Source organism: Ascidiella aspersa, chromosome 1, assembly GCF_963924565.1.
Source record: "Ascidiella aspersa chromosome 1, kaAscAspe10.2, whole genome shotgun sequence".
Classification (NCBI taxonomy): domain Eukaryota; kingdom Metazoa; phylum Chordata; class Ascidiacea; order Phlebobranchia; family Ascidiidae; genus Ascidiella; species Ascidiella aspersa.
The window spans coordinates 19,166,776-19,183,722 of record NC_139447.1 but is presented as its reverse complement, the minus strand read 5'-3'; the positions used below and the strand labels follow the sequence as shown (position 1 = coordinate 19,183,722).

At 35.8% G+C, this 16,947-nt stretch overlaps 1 protein-coding gene across 1 annotated transcript in view; it reads left to right on the top strand.

Moving 5' to 3' along the window:
- Nucleotides 1-13,526, top strand: part of LOC146168174 (uncharacterized) — a 32,810-nt gene extending 19,284 nt beyond the window's left edge. Inside the window, exons 5-14 of the mRNA XM_083382797.1 lie at nucleotides 1,575-1,676; nucleotides 1,745-1,894; nucleotides 1,951-2,096; nucleotides 2,792-2,954; nucleotides 8,160-8,255; nucleotides 8,704-8,823; nucleotides 9,023-9,228; nucleotides 11,219-11,405; nucleotides 11,464-11,627; nucleotides 13,023-13,526. Of these exons, the coding sequence (XP_083238923.1) occupies nucleotides 1,575-1,676; nucleotides 1,745-1,894; nucleotides 1,951-2,096; nucleotides 2,792-2,954; nucleotides 8,160-8,255; nucleotides 8,704-8,823; nucleotides 9,023-9,228; nucleotides 11,219-11,405; nucleotides 11,464-11,627; nucleotides 13,023-13,251 (1,563 nt within the window). The 3' untranslated portion in view covers nucleotides 13,252-13,526. The remainder of the gene's footprint in view (nucleotides 1-1,574; nucleotides 1,677-1,744; nucleotides 1,895-1,950; nucleotides 2,097-2,791; nucleotides 2,955-8,159; nucleotides 8,256-8,703; nucleotides 8,824-9,022; nucleotides 9,229-11,218; nucleotides 11,406-11,463; nucleotides 11,628-13,022) is intronic.
- The last annotated feature ends 3,421 nt before the right edge of the window (nucleotides 13,527-16,947 follow it).

Here is a 16,947-nt window from a genome sequence, read left to right as displayed (position 1 = left end):
AATAAATCCCGGACGAGCCCTCAATTGTCGCAAACTTTTAGGTCAGATATCCTAAAGTTGCTTTTCTGTGATGACAAACCTAAAACTGGTGTAGCAAAAACTGCAAATGTTTCCCTTAACTTAGTTTATGTAGAATCCTACGCCACGCCTTGCCACATATTCACGTCAAAACAACAGGTTACTACAGATCAGCTGGTCGCACTATAAGATATCAAAATAGCATTATTACGTCACCATGGCCAATGGCGGGTGGCAGAGTAACTGAATGTTTGGGATTGTTAATTAGTTTTACAGGTATACCGCAATTTGTAACAATTACCATGCGGTTATTGATAACTTCAGATAAACTTAAGTATTATATTTATAACACTAGATAGTAATCGTAATGTACATTATATTTATATAAAATAATGCTATCAAAAATGAACATAGCGCCCTTTATCAGCATTTATGAGAAGGTACCTGTGCTACATTTGACCGGTTCTAAATTGTATTTTGCACCAAAAACCTCAACCTTAGACTTACCATTCGTGTTACAGTAGGATATAAAGTTACTTTCCACCCAGTTTCATTAATGTACTCGAAATGATATTTAAACGTGTCATGGTGACCCCATAAAGGGTGGTCTTAAATGGGTTTTGCACCATTTCCCGCAAGATCGGCTATTTATTGACCACTGATATGTGGCGCAACATTTAAGATAGGTTTGATCGATGCACTCGACATGATATTTGAACCGAATTTTTTTTTTTCAACAGCCCCCCTTTCTAAACGCCTTTTGGGGGTCCATGTGGGGCCTTTGTAGGCTATGCTCTAAATCAAGGGTTCTTAAACTGGGGTCCATGGACCCCTTAGGGGTCCGTGAACTAGTTTTAGGGGGTCCGTGAAGGCCAAATTGAAATATTGGTGTATATTTAGGAAGTAATCAATTTTTCTAAGGAAAGAGCTTAATTTAAAAAAAAACGTTTTTTTTTAAATAAAACGTTTTTGCACTGAATGTCTCTATTTCTATTCTCCTTTTTACATTTTGTGGACTGAAAACTGCCGATTTCTACAGTCTATTTGTATTACGACGTCAATTTATGATGTCATTTTTTTAAATTTCTTGCTTACCGTGGTCCACGCGAAGCAAAAATACAATTTAGGGGTCCGCGGTGAAAAAAGTTTAAGAACCCCTGCTCTAAATAGTCAAAACTTTTGTACTCGACATGCTATTTAAATCTCTACTAGCTCCCGGACTATAAAGTATTTCTCGCTTGCCACATTCCTATTAAGTATATCATTTATACGATCGTCACCACTGGCTTCATATAGCCCATACATTGAAACTAATGTTTTAATTCACATACCCTCTTCCTTGTTTGTAGGATTTTTAAGTATTTTAATGTTATAAGGAATTTGGATTGCGACTTAAAATGATTTTTTTTAAACCATACTTACTGAACAACTAAATTTTTGTTAACTAAGTGTTTATCAAAGATGCGTGGTGTGACACATAATATCAAAATGTATTTGTCGATTGATCCGCTTATTATTTTTAAGGCGTGTTCTGTAATGTGAATTGTTATACTCAGATACAACAATATAAACGTAAGATTGAACAGCTTTCTATCGAGCGTACTGAACTAACGTCAAGTAAGGAATGTTTGGAAAACGAATGTACAAATATGAAAAAGGTATCTTATTTTATTTGTTAAGAAGAAGCTAGTTACTGTAAAACTAATTATAATATATTACTTACAAGTTGGGAGAGCAATTCGTTATACAGAGAGACGAACTTAAAAGAACAAATCTGTCGCTCCAGGCCGAAATCGAGCGTTTGTCGACTGCCTCAAAGCAACTGATGGCTGATGTTTCTGAATTAAACACAATAAATATATCTTTAACTGATAAGGTAAGAGAAGCAACCCTTGCAGAGGATTCTTTTGATTTTACTCTGGTGTTATTTAGATTGAACATTACAAAAAGTCGGAAATAAATTTAAAAGATGAAATCAGTATACACGTGCAAATGCAGGACAATTTGGAAAATAAATTGACAAATTTACGTAGTAAATGCTTTAATCTAACTGAAGAAAAAAATGATTATGTTGCCAGGTGAGAAAACTAAACAACAATCAAATAGTTTTATACATATTATAATTCGGTAAATATTTAAAATTTTTAAATTGTGTAACGTAATATAACTCCAAACCTTTAGCAGCAGTTTTATGCTTGTCACTCAATGTTTCGCTTAGGAGAAAATATATTGTTTTTTTTCTAGTGATGTTCAACCGAAATACGCGTCACTGGGCCGCAAGATATGTTATTACCTTCAAAAAAAAATACTTATAATCGTTTTGAATGAAACATTAATGAATAATACATTCACACAATGTATTTACAGTAGTGGTTCTTAACCGGGGCGCGAGCTACACTTTAATATTTAGGGAAAACGGTTAGTCAGTTGGTTGCCCTAATTTTGAGTTTTTCCTACAAATATTTTTTCTACCATTACGTCGATTGGTCATACAACATAGCTTTTTATTATACATACGATCAAAATGCCTGTTTTGGTGTGCCTTCTCGAGTCCCTTGTGTATATTTAACGACTATTTGTCGGTTATTGAAATGCACAACAACAAATATTAATTATCGGTTAACAACGAGGCACACCTCACAGGGTTTTGTGGCGTACAGGTAGTGCAGAACTTTTATAAACGTACTGTTTTATAACAAAACTATTACATAAACTGGTACCAAGTTGTTCAACTTGTAAAACAGTTTTCCTACATTAACATATTTGTTTTTAGAAATAAAATGCTTTCAAAAGAAGTAACAAAGTCTCACTTAACTCTGAAAAAAGTTGAAGAACAACGTGATTTGTTTAAAGAGGCCTTTAAGCAAGTAAAAAAAGAAAAAGAATATTTTACGCAACAATGTGAAAAAGTAAAAAAGGAAAAAGACAAATTCAAAGTATGACTATTCTAAATAATTTTATATAGAGCCTATATATTTCGTCATTTCTAGAATATCCATTATTAAATGCCTGAAGGCCAGGGATGACAACCTGCGGATGTTGATTATTATTTTCGCGCCAGGCAGGGGTTTAAGAATTTGCAAGTGTTGAGCAACTCTTCTTGGAAGTCATTTCAGCTATTCCTTTAGTTCATCCTGTAACTCATTCTCCTTTCTCTATCTCTTCCTCTACTCCAACTCATTTTCTAACTCTTCTTCCGACTCATTCTCTGACTCTTTCAAGTATGCTTAGAAACAACCTTTATTTTGAGTTATTGTTATTAACAACCGGGCTGCCATTTACTGTCTGCAAACGTAACTTCAATTGGTTTGTAGGGTGTTTGAGCACTGTCTACGCGTTGTACCTTTAAGCCTGGGGTTCGTGAACTTTTTGTAACGCGGAACCCTAAAAAACATTTTTGGTTTGCGTGGACCAGGGTGGACATGTTTTTTCAGAGATGACGTCATGAAACAAGTAGACCTAAAAAACTTTCTGTTTACGGCCGAACTTATCTGACACTATTTTAAACTTGAATCGAGTCTTACGTACAGTCAAGGAAATGGCAGAGCATTTTTACCTTGTCTGTTTTCTACTCCAAAATGATTTCATTTTACATAAAACAGTACGATTTTAATAAACGTTCACGGCCCCCAAATATAGTTCACGTATCATCAAGAATTTGTCGGACCCCAGTTTAAGAACCCCTGCTTTAAGCATTTACTAATGGAAAATCCAATAATCTGATAGTCTGAAAGTAAAAGTTTGCAGATGGGCCTGTTTTGGTGGGTAGGTCGGGGCCTACTGTAGCCCTGTTGGTATAGTTTTTTTTTCTTTTTATAGGCAATATAGTGGTGTGGGTTTGATTTTTTTTTTCGAAGATGAAATTAAGAAAGTTTTTTAGTGGAAATAATAATCTAACGTCTAAAATTTTTTTTGTTTCGAGAAGGAAAACAGGGATTAGGCTAAGAGGCAACGATTACAATTAATTTAAAATATTTACTTTGTTGGTGAAGTTATTCTAATAAATTAATTTTGCATTGTTTTTGCTAAAAGACAATTAATGAAAATTTATCTTTTAGCAAATAACCACCTTCGTATTTGCAAAGTCATGATAACGGGAAGTGTTCGGGTCATATCTGTTTTGGCTTGGAGAAATAAGTTAAGGAAAAGTAATAACTTAAGGAAAAGTTACGCAGAGTGTAGCCTTAACCAACTAAGCAAAGTGAAATCTATATATATTTTTAAAATTACCACTGTAATATTAAATATGTTTAAATGAATATATACTAATTCTAACCCTCAAAATGTTACCTGATAAAATATATAAAGCGCATACCAGTCTACTTTAAATAGACTCTTGATAAATGCACCTTTTTGCGCTTCGTTTAATTCTCTCTTTAAAAATTAAAACAAGACCAAAAGTGTACCATTTTTGCCAACTTAAAATACACGATATAAATTATAGGCGGGTCAATCTATGAAATGTATGGCTTGAACCTTTAAAAAATTCCTACAAAAGTTTTTTTAACGGTTTCTTGTAATATCTATCATCAACAATAATATATTAAAAATCTAGGAGAAAAAAATATATTTGAAATTTTTTATTGAAAAAAAATAATCTTGTGTTTTTCAACATTTTGTTGTTTTAATAACACTGGTCAACAAATTTTCACTTTTTTTCTAAACGAGAATGTGAGTATTTCATCTTAGATGTATTTTTCACGCTGATCTTGAATATACGTTTAGTTTTTCTCTAGCACGTCACATTTTTTAGATATCGCCAATTATAATTTTCCGAAAAAGGCGCTTTGAAAACAACGCACAGCTGTGATACATAGCTTTAAAAACGTCTGACATATAATTTTTTTATACACATAACTCGATTCACCACAATAGTACTTCTATGATGGAATTTTTAACTATTCCTCCTTAATAAAATCCTTGGTGACGGGGTTTTAGAGCTTAAAATGTCGTTTTTGTTTGCGCGGCCCACAAGGATATCAATAAGGGCACCATGTTATCCGTCGCTCGCACCAGTTTTGAGCAGGTCTCAGCTCAGAATTAGTCATTGAACAGAGCTTGATGAGATTGCTGAAGACGTCAGGAGGTTTAACGCGTGGAACTGGAATGACACAAGAACAACAATCATTGTGGACGATGTCGACTCCAATCACGTGTCATGCAGGAATTCAATGCACTCTCATACACAACAAGCGAACAACAGAAGGAAGCAACATAGGGTAGGGTTCAGGTAGGCAGTTCTGATCTTGAAAAGCTGAATACATCACTGGCTGGTTATGTACCGTTTTCTCAGCATCAAACCCAGATGATTATTGTGAATGGTGTTGTGGCCGAGGATGACGTTAACGTAGGCTACATCAATTCGAACCAGTAGGGAACATTATGGAAAAAATGACTGGACAGTCTGTTTTCTTAATATATTTTTTGCAGAAGAATAAAGCCAAGACATTTAGCAACATCTTATCAGTGAAGGTGACACCTGAAAAAACGATTGACGTAGGTTTGCTTTTTCAACGTTTCCTATCAATTGAAGCTCATCAATTGAAGATATCTTGAAGTATGAACTAAGTCCGTTCCCTTTTTTGAAGTAAGAAAGTGCTCCGGAAGCCTGATAATTCTCGACTTGCGAATGCTCACAGACTGTGCAACCAAGGCAGTTCGTGAAATTAGTAAATCAATAAGACACTCCACCAAAAACTCAACACTACGTCGTAGATGGAGGTTCGCTACTACAGCGGCTACCATGTAAGAGGGGAAAAACCTGGGGACCATTGCACAATTTTAAATTCACGACTCGGCGTTATCAGCTGAATTAACGACTCGCGTTATCAAACGACAACGGTTGTTCTTACGGACACCTAGGAGGACCGACATTCAAGGACAACACATTCCAGAGGCGTTGGAAGAATGCATGTATCAGCTTTACGGAAGAGACAGTGTTTAATGGAAAGAAGGATGAGTTTCTCTCAAGGGGCATGACCAAACACAAAATGATCGACCTGATCAGTGAAACACTTTGTGGTAAAAGCTGCGAAGTGATCAATTACTTCCTTCTTCCAAAGCAGACAGCAGCATCCATTGTGAACAATGGTTGTCAAGATTCCCTCTCGTCATTGGGCTACAGCAGGGGTTCCCAACCTGTGGTACGCGTACCACTAGTGGTACGCCAAGGTTGTTCAGGTGGTACGCGAGTAGCTTACGTTTTGTCACAAAAACCTGGATTTACAACTTTATATTTTGTGTATTTGGTTTTGTTTACAAAGAAAATCTGAAGCCAATTCATTGTTACGGAACTATCCCTGTTGTTTCCTACCTTTGTTTCCTGGAGCATATAGTTGCTTTGTAAAGCCGTACAACGCTGTGGGACAGTGGGCGTTAATTATGTCAAATGATTGCACTTGATAAATAGCATCTACTGTTTTATAGCTTAATCTACAAATAGCGTTGAACAATGCCAGTTGTAAGCTAAAAATAACATAAAAATATGATTCGAGCAAATTAATTGTTCTGCAAGAAGTGTTACGCGTGGCAGTACAAGGCGTCCAAGTGGTACGAGATCGTAAAAAGGTTGGGAACCCCTGGGCTACAGAGTACTAAGAAAAAACGCGGCCCCAGATACCCTCTTGGAGATTATCCAGTACAACTGCACAACTGCCTGTAGCACCTCAGGTGAAGCTGTAGGCAGAATAATATACCCTGTACCTCAGCATATGGACAGTGCCAACTTTATGCCTGTTTCAATAGGTACAATCAGTCATTACTCGATAAACATGATGACCAGGACTTATTAAGCAACTGAATGTAAATAACTTAATAAGTGGTGTGTGATTCTTATACTACCAGTGTTTTACAATTGTTTTTGTTTAATAAATAAGTCTTTCCATTAAACCATGAGTTCCCAACCTTTTTACACCATGGTCCCTTTTGAAAATTTTGAGAAATCAAACCTCCCCCCTATTTCTATTTTTTTATTAGTTATTACATATTCAGTTAATGTGAGGTTGAGCTTGCTTTTGCTCTGACAATGTCTTAATTGCATGTCATATTGAATATGCGAGACGCTGCGCTGCTTTGTCTTTAAGGGTAACATTGTTGACAACCCACATTCACAACGATATGTTAATGGGAAAGGCTATACCAATGGCAAGACCATTTCATTAGGCTTAGGGTACGAATTGCTTAGTTTTGCCCAAAATGTCGTCAAACTATCGTTCTCAAGGATCAATCGGGTTGCCGTCTCTTCTTGCAGCTTCAAGAGTTCATTAAATTTTAATTTATTTTTTGTTATAGTGGAGTGGATAATAAACTAAAATAAATATTATTTTTTTTGGGGGGGGCATGGGCCACAGGTTTGAAACCCCTGCTTTAAACTGATGATTTAATTTTATTTTGAATTGTTCTAATGAACTCCTTTCCACCTAAGACCTAGGGTTAGACCAGTGCTCCGCAACCTTTTTTCACCTACGGCACACCAACAGAGCTAAAAAAAATTGGCGGCACACCTACGAAATATATGAAGATCAACAATACACAAAAAGGCAAACATACTAGGCAGCCAATAAATAAAGGAGCGATTACTGTTTGAACTCGCCGGAAATTTGATGTATTACATTTTTTTATGTTTTGATTTTGCTATTTTACGGTCTTCCTAAAACAGGGGTCGGGAACCTTTTTAGCCAAGGGAGCCATAACAGCCAAATATTCTTGGTTGTACTTCCATGAGAGCCATATAATTTTTTTAACATCTAGCAAAAATAGCAAACTGAACAGGGCCGTTTATTTTATTCTCATTTAAAGGACAGAACATGCTATGCAACAAAAAATTCTGCACGTTGAATCTGTTTCTTTCTTGGAAAAGCAATTTATTTGCAAAAACCTACGAAACAATTGGTAAAATTGTCCGAGCAACAAAAACGTAACATTTAGCGAGCAAAGTGTTTAACAAGAAATAAAGGTGAAAAACTAAACAAAGTTTAACCAAAATGTGTTTAAACCCTGCACGAAGTCTACGTCTGTCAAGTCGTTTGTCCTAAAGACTTATGTCAAGTTACGTCAATAAGTCATTGACTTGAGTCATTACAACACTGACATTTATGGTATATTACAAGAGAAAGTACTTCTTAATCATATTTGCTTTAAAGGTACAGTACTTGGAATTACAAAATGAAAGAGAATTGGTTGGCAAAGAAAAAGATAAAATTGTTGCTTGTGAACACAAAACAAGAAGAAGAAATGAGGTTAGCGCATCTTTGAAAAAGAGTAACATAATGGTTTGTCGTTGTCCGGTGTCAATGTGTTCGTTGGATATAATATTTAATGTAACATTTTTCTAACTTGATCGGACATATGTAATGTATTCCGTAGACTAACTTATTCAAAATATTACCATCAACTATAAAGACCGCACGAATTTCACAGCTAAAATAATTTTCTTAAGTTAGTTATCTAAACGTGTGATTTTTGAATAAAAGCATAAGACAGCAACTAACGCAACATTGAACTAAATAATTATAAAAAGTAAAATGTTGGAGTAGAGCTCGTGTCCCCGCAAGAATTGCTTGGCGCGGGGTCGACAAAAGTTTTAAAAATGGTCGAAAAATATAGTTTTGCGGGGTTGATGGGCATGGGCGGTAATGACCTGCCCCCTGGATCAACCCCTAGAAGACAGTCGACAATTATTTTTAGGATTTATATGAAGCTCATAAACATCTTATCACTGAACTAGAGGACTTGCGAATGGTATACCGCAAGGCTGAAGACAAGGTGAAAAGAGATTGCAAACTGAGACAAGGACTCAAAGAAACAGTAAGTAAAGAAAAGTTTGCAAACTAAGTTTAAGAACCAAAACACGAGCATTTGAGTTTATTCTTGTTTAATACTCCTTCATACAAAGAATTTTATTACTTTGAACCGCTAGACCATAGTTAGGTATAGCCCAGACTAATGTTTATTGGACAAATTAACAAAAGCCTTATGTCAATGGAACTTTTGTATTCTTTTTTAGATAAAGCGCTTGCATAGAGAAATCGAAGACGAAAGAAAGAAGTTATTAAAATGTACAAAGGATGTAAGAGTTCAAACAGATCCCCATTTAGCTTGCGAAAATAGGGATATAGCAATACAACATGCGAAATTGAAAATGGTTCAGGCAATAAGAGAAAGAGATCGTTCATTAAAAGAAACTGATTCCGAGCAAAAAAAATCATCAAGGTAAATAGTACCTCTACATCTGTAGTTAACAAAGAAAGTGTCGGGTGTATTTTTTTGGCCGGCGTCGGACTCGGGAGTCGGACTCGAGTTGTTTTTAACCGACTCCGCAGCCCTGCTAATAAGTGTACCAATGTACCATGCTTGTTGAAGTTTGCTAAAGCCGTTTGTTATAACCGATAATTTGAATAAAAAATTATGGTGATTAACATGGAACAGATTAAAATGTTGTTTGTTGCTTCTAAAATGCAACGACGAAATACTTGGCTAAGCGATTCACACATATTTTACGCAACGAAAACCCGTGGCCTATATCGGAAATCACTAACAAACGTCTTTTGGGGATACCCTAAGTGTGGCAACAATTTCTACTTGTGGTATAATCAAGTAAGTAATCCCGGTTAAACTGCGTCCAACATAAGAACATGCTCACTGTTTAAACCGCTGCGACAAACGCGATGATTTGCGAACTCCGTCTAAATATTGCTTGGTTAAACACACTGCAAGAAGCCTTGGGGCATTGGCCTAAATCACTATCAAATTATCTCGTGTAGGTGATTGTACAATGTCCGTGTAAGTTTACCTTGCCAAAATCAAAGTAAGTATTTAGCCTGTGTGGTAAAAAGAGTGATTCGATTTGCGTGACTTTAAGAAAACACTTAATCCCAGTACCGAAAGGAGCGATTAGGTAGTGTTAATCAGCATGTGCAATTTGCCATGCGATAAATAATATCATATTATAACTTATAGCTTATAAGTATAACTTACTTAGCATTATAAACATTGTAACTCAATGCTGGAAAACTTTTTATTAGGGTTACGGCCCATAGCCCCCTCCATGGGCTGTCAAAACTTTATGGTCCCCCTATTTTAGTTTCAGAAGATACGTTATTGATCATCATAAGGGAGGCCTCTAAGCTCATTATAAAAACTACACATTTGAGTTTAATTGCTAATAATAATTAAATTATTAGGTGCTGGTGCCTCCCGGAAGACTGATCTGTGGCAGGGCGGCCGGGAGCCACGGTTGAGAAACGCTCGATTAGGGCGTAGTTTAAGGTTAAAAATAAATCACAACATTTTGTTCGGTTCCGGTTCTACTTATTATTATCTGGTGAATTACGGGGATGGCTTAAAGTTTAGACCAAGTTGATCTAAAACTCGCAAAAAGGACCACTGCAGGTTGTCTAAGTTTTATTTCCGTTATGTCTTAATACTACATCAATATCAATCTCAAGCAAGTGGTTTTATTTTAATTCTAATACAAGCAGTTATGACTCTTCTTTTGAAAAAACACGCATCTATAGTAAGCCTGTTTAAATCTGTCTGGAAAACAGAATTGGTTTCAAAGTTTTGTTTTGTTCGTTTACTCCATTCAATTTTCAATTTTATCGGGGAGAATTAAAGACTTCATGAGGAGGAAGTAAAACATGCATTTGGGCAATAGGCGGTATAGGTCTCCTTAAATCTAACAGCTTAAGTACAAGTGATTCCCTACTTGTCGTTGGTCAATCAAATTTGAAAAGGATGTGTAACAACATTACTAATTAAAATCTGGCATTACTGAACATTATCTTGATTATTTCTGCTGTAGTGCTACGAGAACTTGTTTAAACAACATGTATACTCAGCTCGGATGCTGTTTTTACATCCGTAAATTAACTACTTAATTACAAAACTCGTTGATAAATGATCTTTTCTATATTGCTTTATATCAGTAAAACAAACACAGATAAACTGGTGCGTGAGTCATATTATAGTAGGATTATGTCACAGTGCGCAATTTTCCTATATTAATAATACAGCAATCACTGTAAAAAAATAAAATGCGAATATTTTAAAAATCTGCTATAGAAAAAATGACGGCATATTCAGAATCAGCGCCAAAAACACATTAAATTAATCTATCACATCTCCGTTTAAAATTTGCTGTTGACCAGTGATAATTCAGGGTCGGTCGACTCTGCTTATTTATAGCTTTTATCATTTGTAGATTATCAGATAAATTAACATACAAGGAAAAACTTACTTCGAGGCAATCGAAATTTCTTAAGCAAAAGTGTATGGAGCTAAGGATAATACAGGACCATGAAAAAGATGTTGAGAGTTCAAAATTGTATTTGGAAAAAACTCTTTTAAGAAAACAAGCATCATCACTTATCCAACGCAAGCTACTGAAGGTTTGAAATAATGCGTCATTCTATTTACATACCAAACTAAAGTAAACTTTTTTCAAAGAAAACAGAAAAAGAATTAGGTTTCTATAAAGGAGAACTTTCACGGAGCACGGAGAATACAAAACGAGAAACTAGAGTCGGAATAACACAAACAAACAACGTAATTATATTAAATGACGTTCAAGGGAGTCGAGTGTTCGTTCAAGCAAAAGAAATGAGAGAGAAGTATATGGTTCACTTTTCAATTTAACATATAAATATGTTTTTTTAGGTTCACACACCCTACTAAAAACTATTAAAACTTGTTTGATATAACAAGTTTATCAGTTAAAAAATAGGACACTACTTCACAACTTGGCATGCTAACGTGGGTAAAATATTCAGCGGCACAGAAGTATAACGAGAACAAAATTAATATAGTTATTTCACGGCTACGGAGTCGGTTAACAACAACCCGATTCCGGTCAAGGTTACCGACTCCGTCGAGTCCCCAGGCCCCGACCTACAACAACTTATACGGCACCCATTTCCGTAAGTTCAACAGTGAATATACATCAATGCACACATATGGCTATACTCACCAATAATAATACATGACTAAAGATCCACTCCTTGCCATTCCACCGTTACGATTTACACTTAGCGACCTTATCGATTTATAATTTGGTACTGCGCATGCGCACGTCGACAGTAATCTTGCGGAGTCTTACTAGTTCCGATTCCCATTCCCGACTTCGCAGCCCTGATTTATTTGCAATGAACCTAATGTTTAGTTTACCACGCTTTTAAACCCTTCCGCCTCAGGCGAGGGTTCTTTCGACGTTGTTTGATCAATTTTGAATACCCGCAAACGTTACAACTAACATAAATTAGATAACAAATATTTGAATTTGTTAATCTATAGATATACCGGTGTATAACTTAAAAGCACACCAAACGTAAAACAACATGAAAGTATTTACATTATCTTCGTTGCATGCAAATTTAGTATTGTTTTTATTATTATAAAACGAAAAAAACATAAAAATATGTTTAATAAAATGTATAGTAAAGTTTATAAATTGTCGTTTAGTTTAAAAAATTAAGTGTGCTAATTTAGCATACACTAACTTTCCGGTAATAAAGTATTAGTTAATTATTTTGGGATCCGCACCGAAATATGCAGCGGACTAAAATAATTAAACCGGCGGCCGGATAATATGGTCGTATTTTGGGATATAAGATGTAATCCAACATTACGGTGAAATTTATAAGCAAGAAACGAATATATAGTGAGAAACAGGTGTGCGGAGTCGAAGTCGGACTCTTGACTCCGGAGTTGGTTTGTTTTGCTGGGGTTGTCCTCCAAAAAAACTGATAAGGCGCAAACTGTAAAATGTAAAGATGGAATAACACATGTTGGAATATTTTCGTGGTCGGATAAAATATATTACAATCCTATGATTGGATTACTGAATATCCACCTTGTTTTAATTAAATAAATGGTAAAATACAGGCTGTAGAGTTGGAGCTGGACTCGGGACTCGACGGAATTTTTAGCAGGAGGTGGACTGGGTTTAATTTTTTGGCCGGAGTCGGACATTTTCTTCACAAAAAAAAAGCTTTATCTTATATTTGCAGATTGGAAAAGGCAAACATGCAGCTGAATGATTTTACCAAAGAATGTACAGATTTACGAAAGAAGGAGGTCGACCTTCAAACGGAAATAAACCGCCTCAACGAATTAGTTTGTAAACTGAACAAAAAAGTGGCTTCCATTGAAGATAGCGTTAGTTCGCAGAGAACATTTTTCAAAACTATTAAAAGGGCAGCAACACCGAATTCAGTAGCACCCTCTTCCATTCTTTAAACATTTTAAACAAAACAAACATGGTTTCGTAGTAAAAGCGTCACAAATAAAAAAACAACGTTTTAGTTAACATTAAGACGTTCAATTATAAGTCAACATACAACATCAATATATGTAAAATTAAAATCGTAGACACAACAAAACATTTTTCTTTGGTGTATATACAAGAAGGGTTACCCTACCTCTTACACTCATTGACTATAATTCTTTAAAAAATTGTTGTCTTTGATCGCCCACATCATATAACCTGAATAAATAATGCAAGGTTGTTTCTATTTTCCTCTCTATTATTTTTGTAGGAACTAATCCTATACTACCTTGCCAAAGATGCCGAAAATAGGAAAGGTTGCCAACTTTTTGTGCTGTTCTCTGCCTTGTTTGTTTTCTGAGTTACCAATTTATCATCTTTAGCGTTTTCCTAAAAATATATTTGTTTAGCTGTGTTGTTTTTGGTGACACCATAAATGGGCTATTACAGCAGTTCTCAAACGGGGAGGGACGCGCTCATTGTGAAGGTCAAAAAATTCTAAGGGTACTACATTGTTTCATTTATCGTATAGTAAGTTGATAGTCATCAGTTGGTAGAGCGACGGTGCCGGTATGACAGGAGGTCGTGAGTCCGAACCTCACTGTAGGCTAGTTGTTTTTCTAGCCTGCCCTGCTTGCTTCATTGATCGACAGATTCGGTGAGTCTGTGATGGCTTTCGGTGTAGGCCTACTAATTATACGTAAGCCGCAATCATTGGCCAAAAAGAAGCCTTAGAAGGGCTAGATCAGTGCTCTTCAACCCCTTTCTCTTCAACCCTTTTTCATTATGCATATCAATATCATCACGTCAACTAAACCGAGCGGAGCTGCCGAAGTTTTACACACTGTCGGTGAAAGTTCGAACAGCATTTTAGCACACTTGAGAATATAGTAAAGAGACTATTAAATAACTGTTTGGGTTGACCAAAGAGATTATAAGGTTATAATCTCTTTGGGTTGACTAATTAGCAAGTGTGTATTCGACAATTGACAACACTAAGTCAAACCTTTTTTCTTTTTTTTCTCGCTAAAAACTTCAAGTTAGGCGCAGTTACTGTTCCCCACTGATCGGTCTCTGCGCTAATATCCGATGTTGGTGTAACATCGACATTTGTTTAACTGAAGAAGATCCTTAAAAGGAGGTATAATGGTGACTGTCGTGCGCGTTTCAAAGTCTCCATTTTTAAGTAATGAAAGTTAACGCAAAATTATACTCTTTAAGCATAGTCCAAATAAGACAGTGGTTCTCAAACTGGGGATCGCGAGACAATTTTCTGGAACCGCGAAGCACCCTATAAAAATCAACACGACACTCCTAAACAAGAATATTTTTTATGCAATAAAATTTTCAGGCAAATTACTTTTCAAACCAAGCCTAACAAACTAAATAATAGTAACTATGCCGTACATAGGCCTAAATTCTGGAAAAAAGAAGGAATGCCAAACTCTGGCTCGATATACGCATAAAGTACTAACGTAATTCCAACGTGTTTGCGCTCGTCATCATAATTTACGATTAGTTGTTCATTCACGTGATTACATGCTTTAAGTTGAATTGTGTATTGTGACGTCATAGTCTTGCATTGTGCTAATGAAAATTACGTTTTTACGGCTTGCTGCGCTGCCACTGTGGGCTGAACCGTCGCGGTTTTAAAACTTATCGTGATTGCTTCAATAAAGTGTTAGGGTTCCATTACTAAATACGGTATTAACAAGCCTATCGTAGACTGCAAGTGCACCCGCTTCATTTACCAAAAAACAAACGAGTTATTTTGTGTATATTTTTAAGGGGACCTTGAGCAATTACAAAAATTGCTAGGGAAACGTGGCGTAATTTTTTGGAAAAAGTTTGAGAACCACTGCTCTAAGACCAGCTTGTAATTTAGCTGACTTGGCACACAGCTCGGCGCAGATGTTGCGCTAATTGTGGCATAATAAAAAAAACGTTCTTCGTTTAGTATTGCAGGTGGTCAAAGGCGTGCTTGTAATTTAGCGCTAGTTCCGTTGATGGAACTTGAAAACTGCACTGCTGATAGTCGAATTATGTATGATTCTACCACAATTAATCACACATATTTCACGGCCTTGGTTTGTTTTTTAGCCGGAGGTTAACACACTGTGGTTTCGCAGCTGCACACTGTGGTTTCGCAGCATTGAGTGATACAGCGTTTTACAATTTGCAAGTTTTTGGGTAGCCTACTAATTCTGTTTTAGCATGTTTACAATGTTTTAAAAACAAACATATTATCGAAAGCATACCGCCCGCTGGACGAAAGGGAAAGCTCCGGAGCGACTACGTTTAAAAAATCAGTTATTTCAGTTTTTTCAATTCAGCATACACCTAGCCAGAAATCTGACAATATGCACTTTGAATTGCAAGGCAGATTGTTTAGTTTGGATTTACTGGATTTAGATCGCTCGGTGGTTAATGTGTTAGCTGTTAAAATGTACACAATTCAAATTTAAGATGATCACTTTTCAAGACTGACGGCCGCTAAGCGTAGCCTATTAAGAAACAAAGTTTTATTATTTTATTTAAAAATTCTTATTTTGCAATTATGAAGGAAACTTCAAAAATCCACATTTAAAGTGGGGAATAACGTTGAAAATCCAAATAAAATTCGACCATAGTGATCTAAAAAACTCGTTAATTCGTTAAAGTGGTAAAAACATTTGATTTGGAGAAGTTCACCCTTCGTAATAAGGATTGGTTAGTTGGGGTTGTTCAAAAAAAACTTTTTTTGTCGAATTTCTGTAGGGACCCCTGGAATTGTTAGGTTGGGTCTAAAACCCCCACAAACCAAATCTGAGCACGTTTGGTTCAGTATTACCCGTGCAACGTCAAATTGAAAATTCAGATTCGGGGTACATTTTTTGAAAAAAAATATCCTCCCCTAAAAAAATTGTTTTAACTTTGTTTTGCATTGCTTACAATGGGATAGCTACAAATAAACCCGTTTTACAGTTTAAAAGTAAGTATCATGGTTTAAATGTTACATGTTAGCATCCGTTAATAAGTTGTTTTATGCCAAAAAATTGCTTTTTGAGCATGTTTTTCATGAACTTTTTTTTGACTTGTCACACAACAGATCATTATGAGTTGTCACTTACTTGTATAACATGTGCTGCGCAGTACAGCATTAAGTTGAACTTTAAGCCTTGCGCGTAACTGAAAAGCTGCAGTCAACTAATATTTAGATTTTTTAACTTCTGTACTATTTGAAACAGATATTTGTGAAAAGTTATAATTTTGCAAATTTGTTTACCTTGTGTCATGTTTTCAACACGTTCAAAAGATGTGGAAGTATGTTTAATTGTAAAGCCCAGAGATAACAAAGGGTGATGTTTTACAAACGTTTTTTGTTTCTATTAAAAAATTCAAGACATGATGCTGTTCCCCACACATCATGTCTTTGCCAACGCAGTGAGGTTGAATTCCTGTTGTAAAAGATCTCTGAAGGATCCACATCAGCCAGTTTAAGCGCTGTGAGCGGAGAAGATTGGGCAAGTACATCCTTCATCATAGCAAAACCACAAACTTTTTTCTTCGAAGTGCCAAGACAGATAACTATAACCTGCCACAAGTCATAGCAGCTGCGGAAAGCCATAATATCTCAAGCAATGCATGATGTTTTGGCTGCACTGATTATAGAATACCGTGGCGATGTT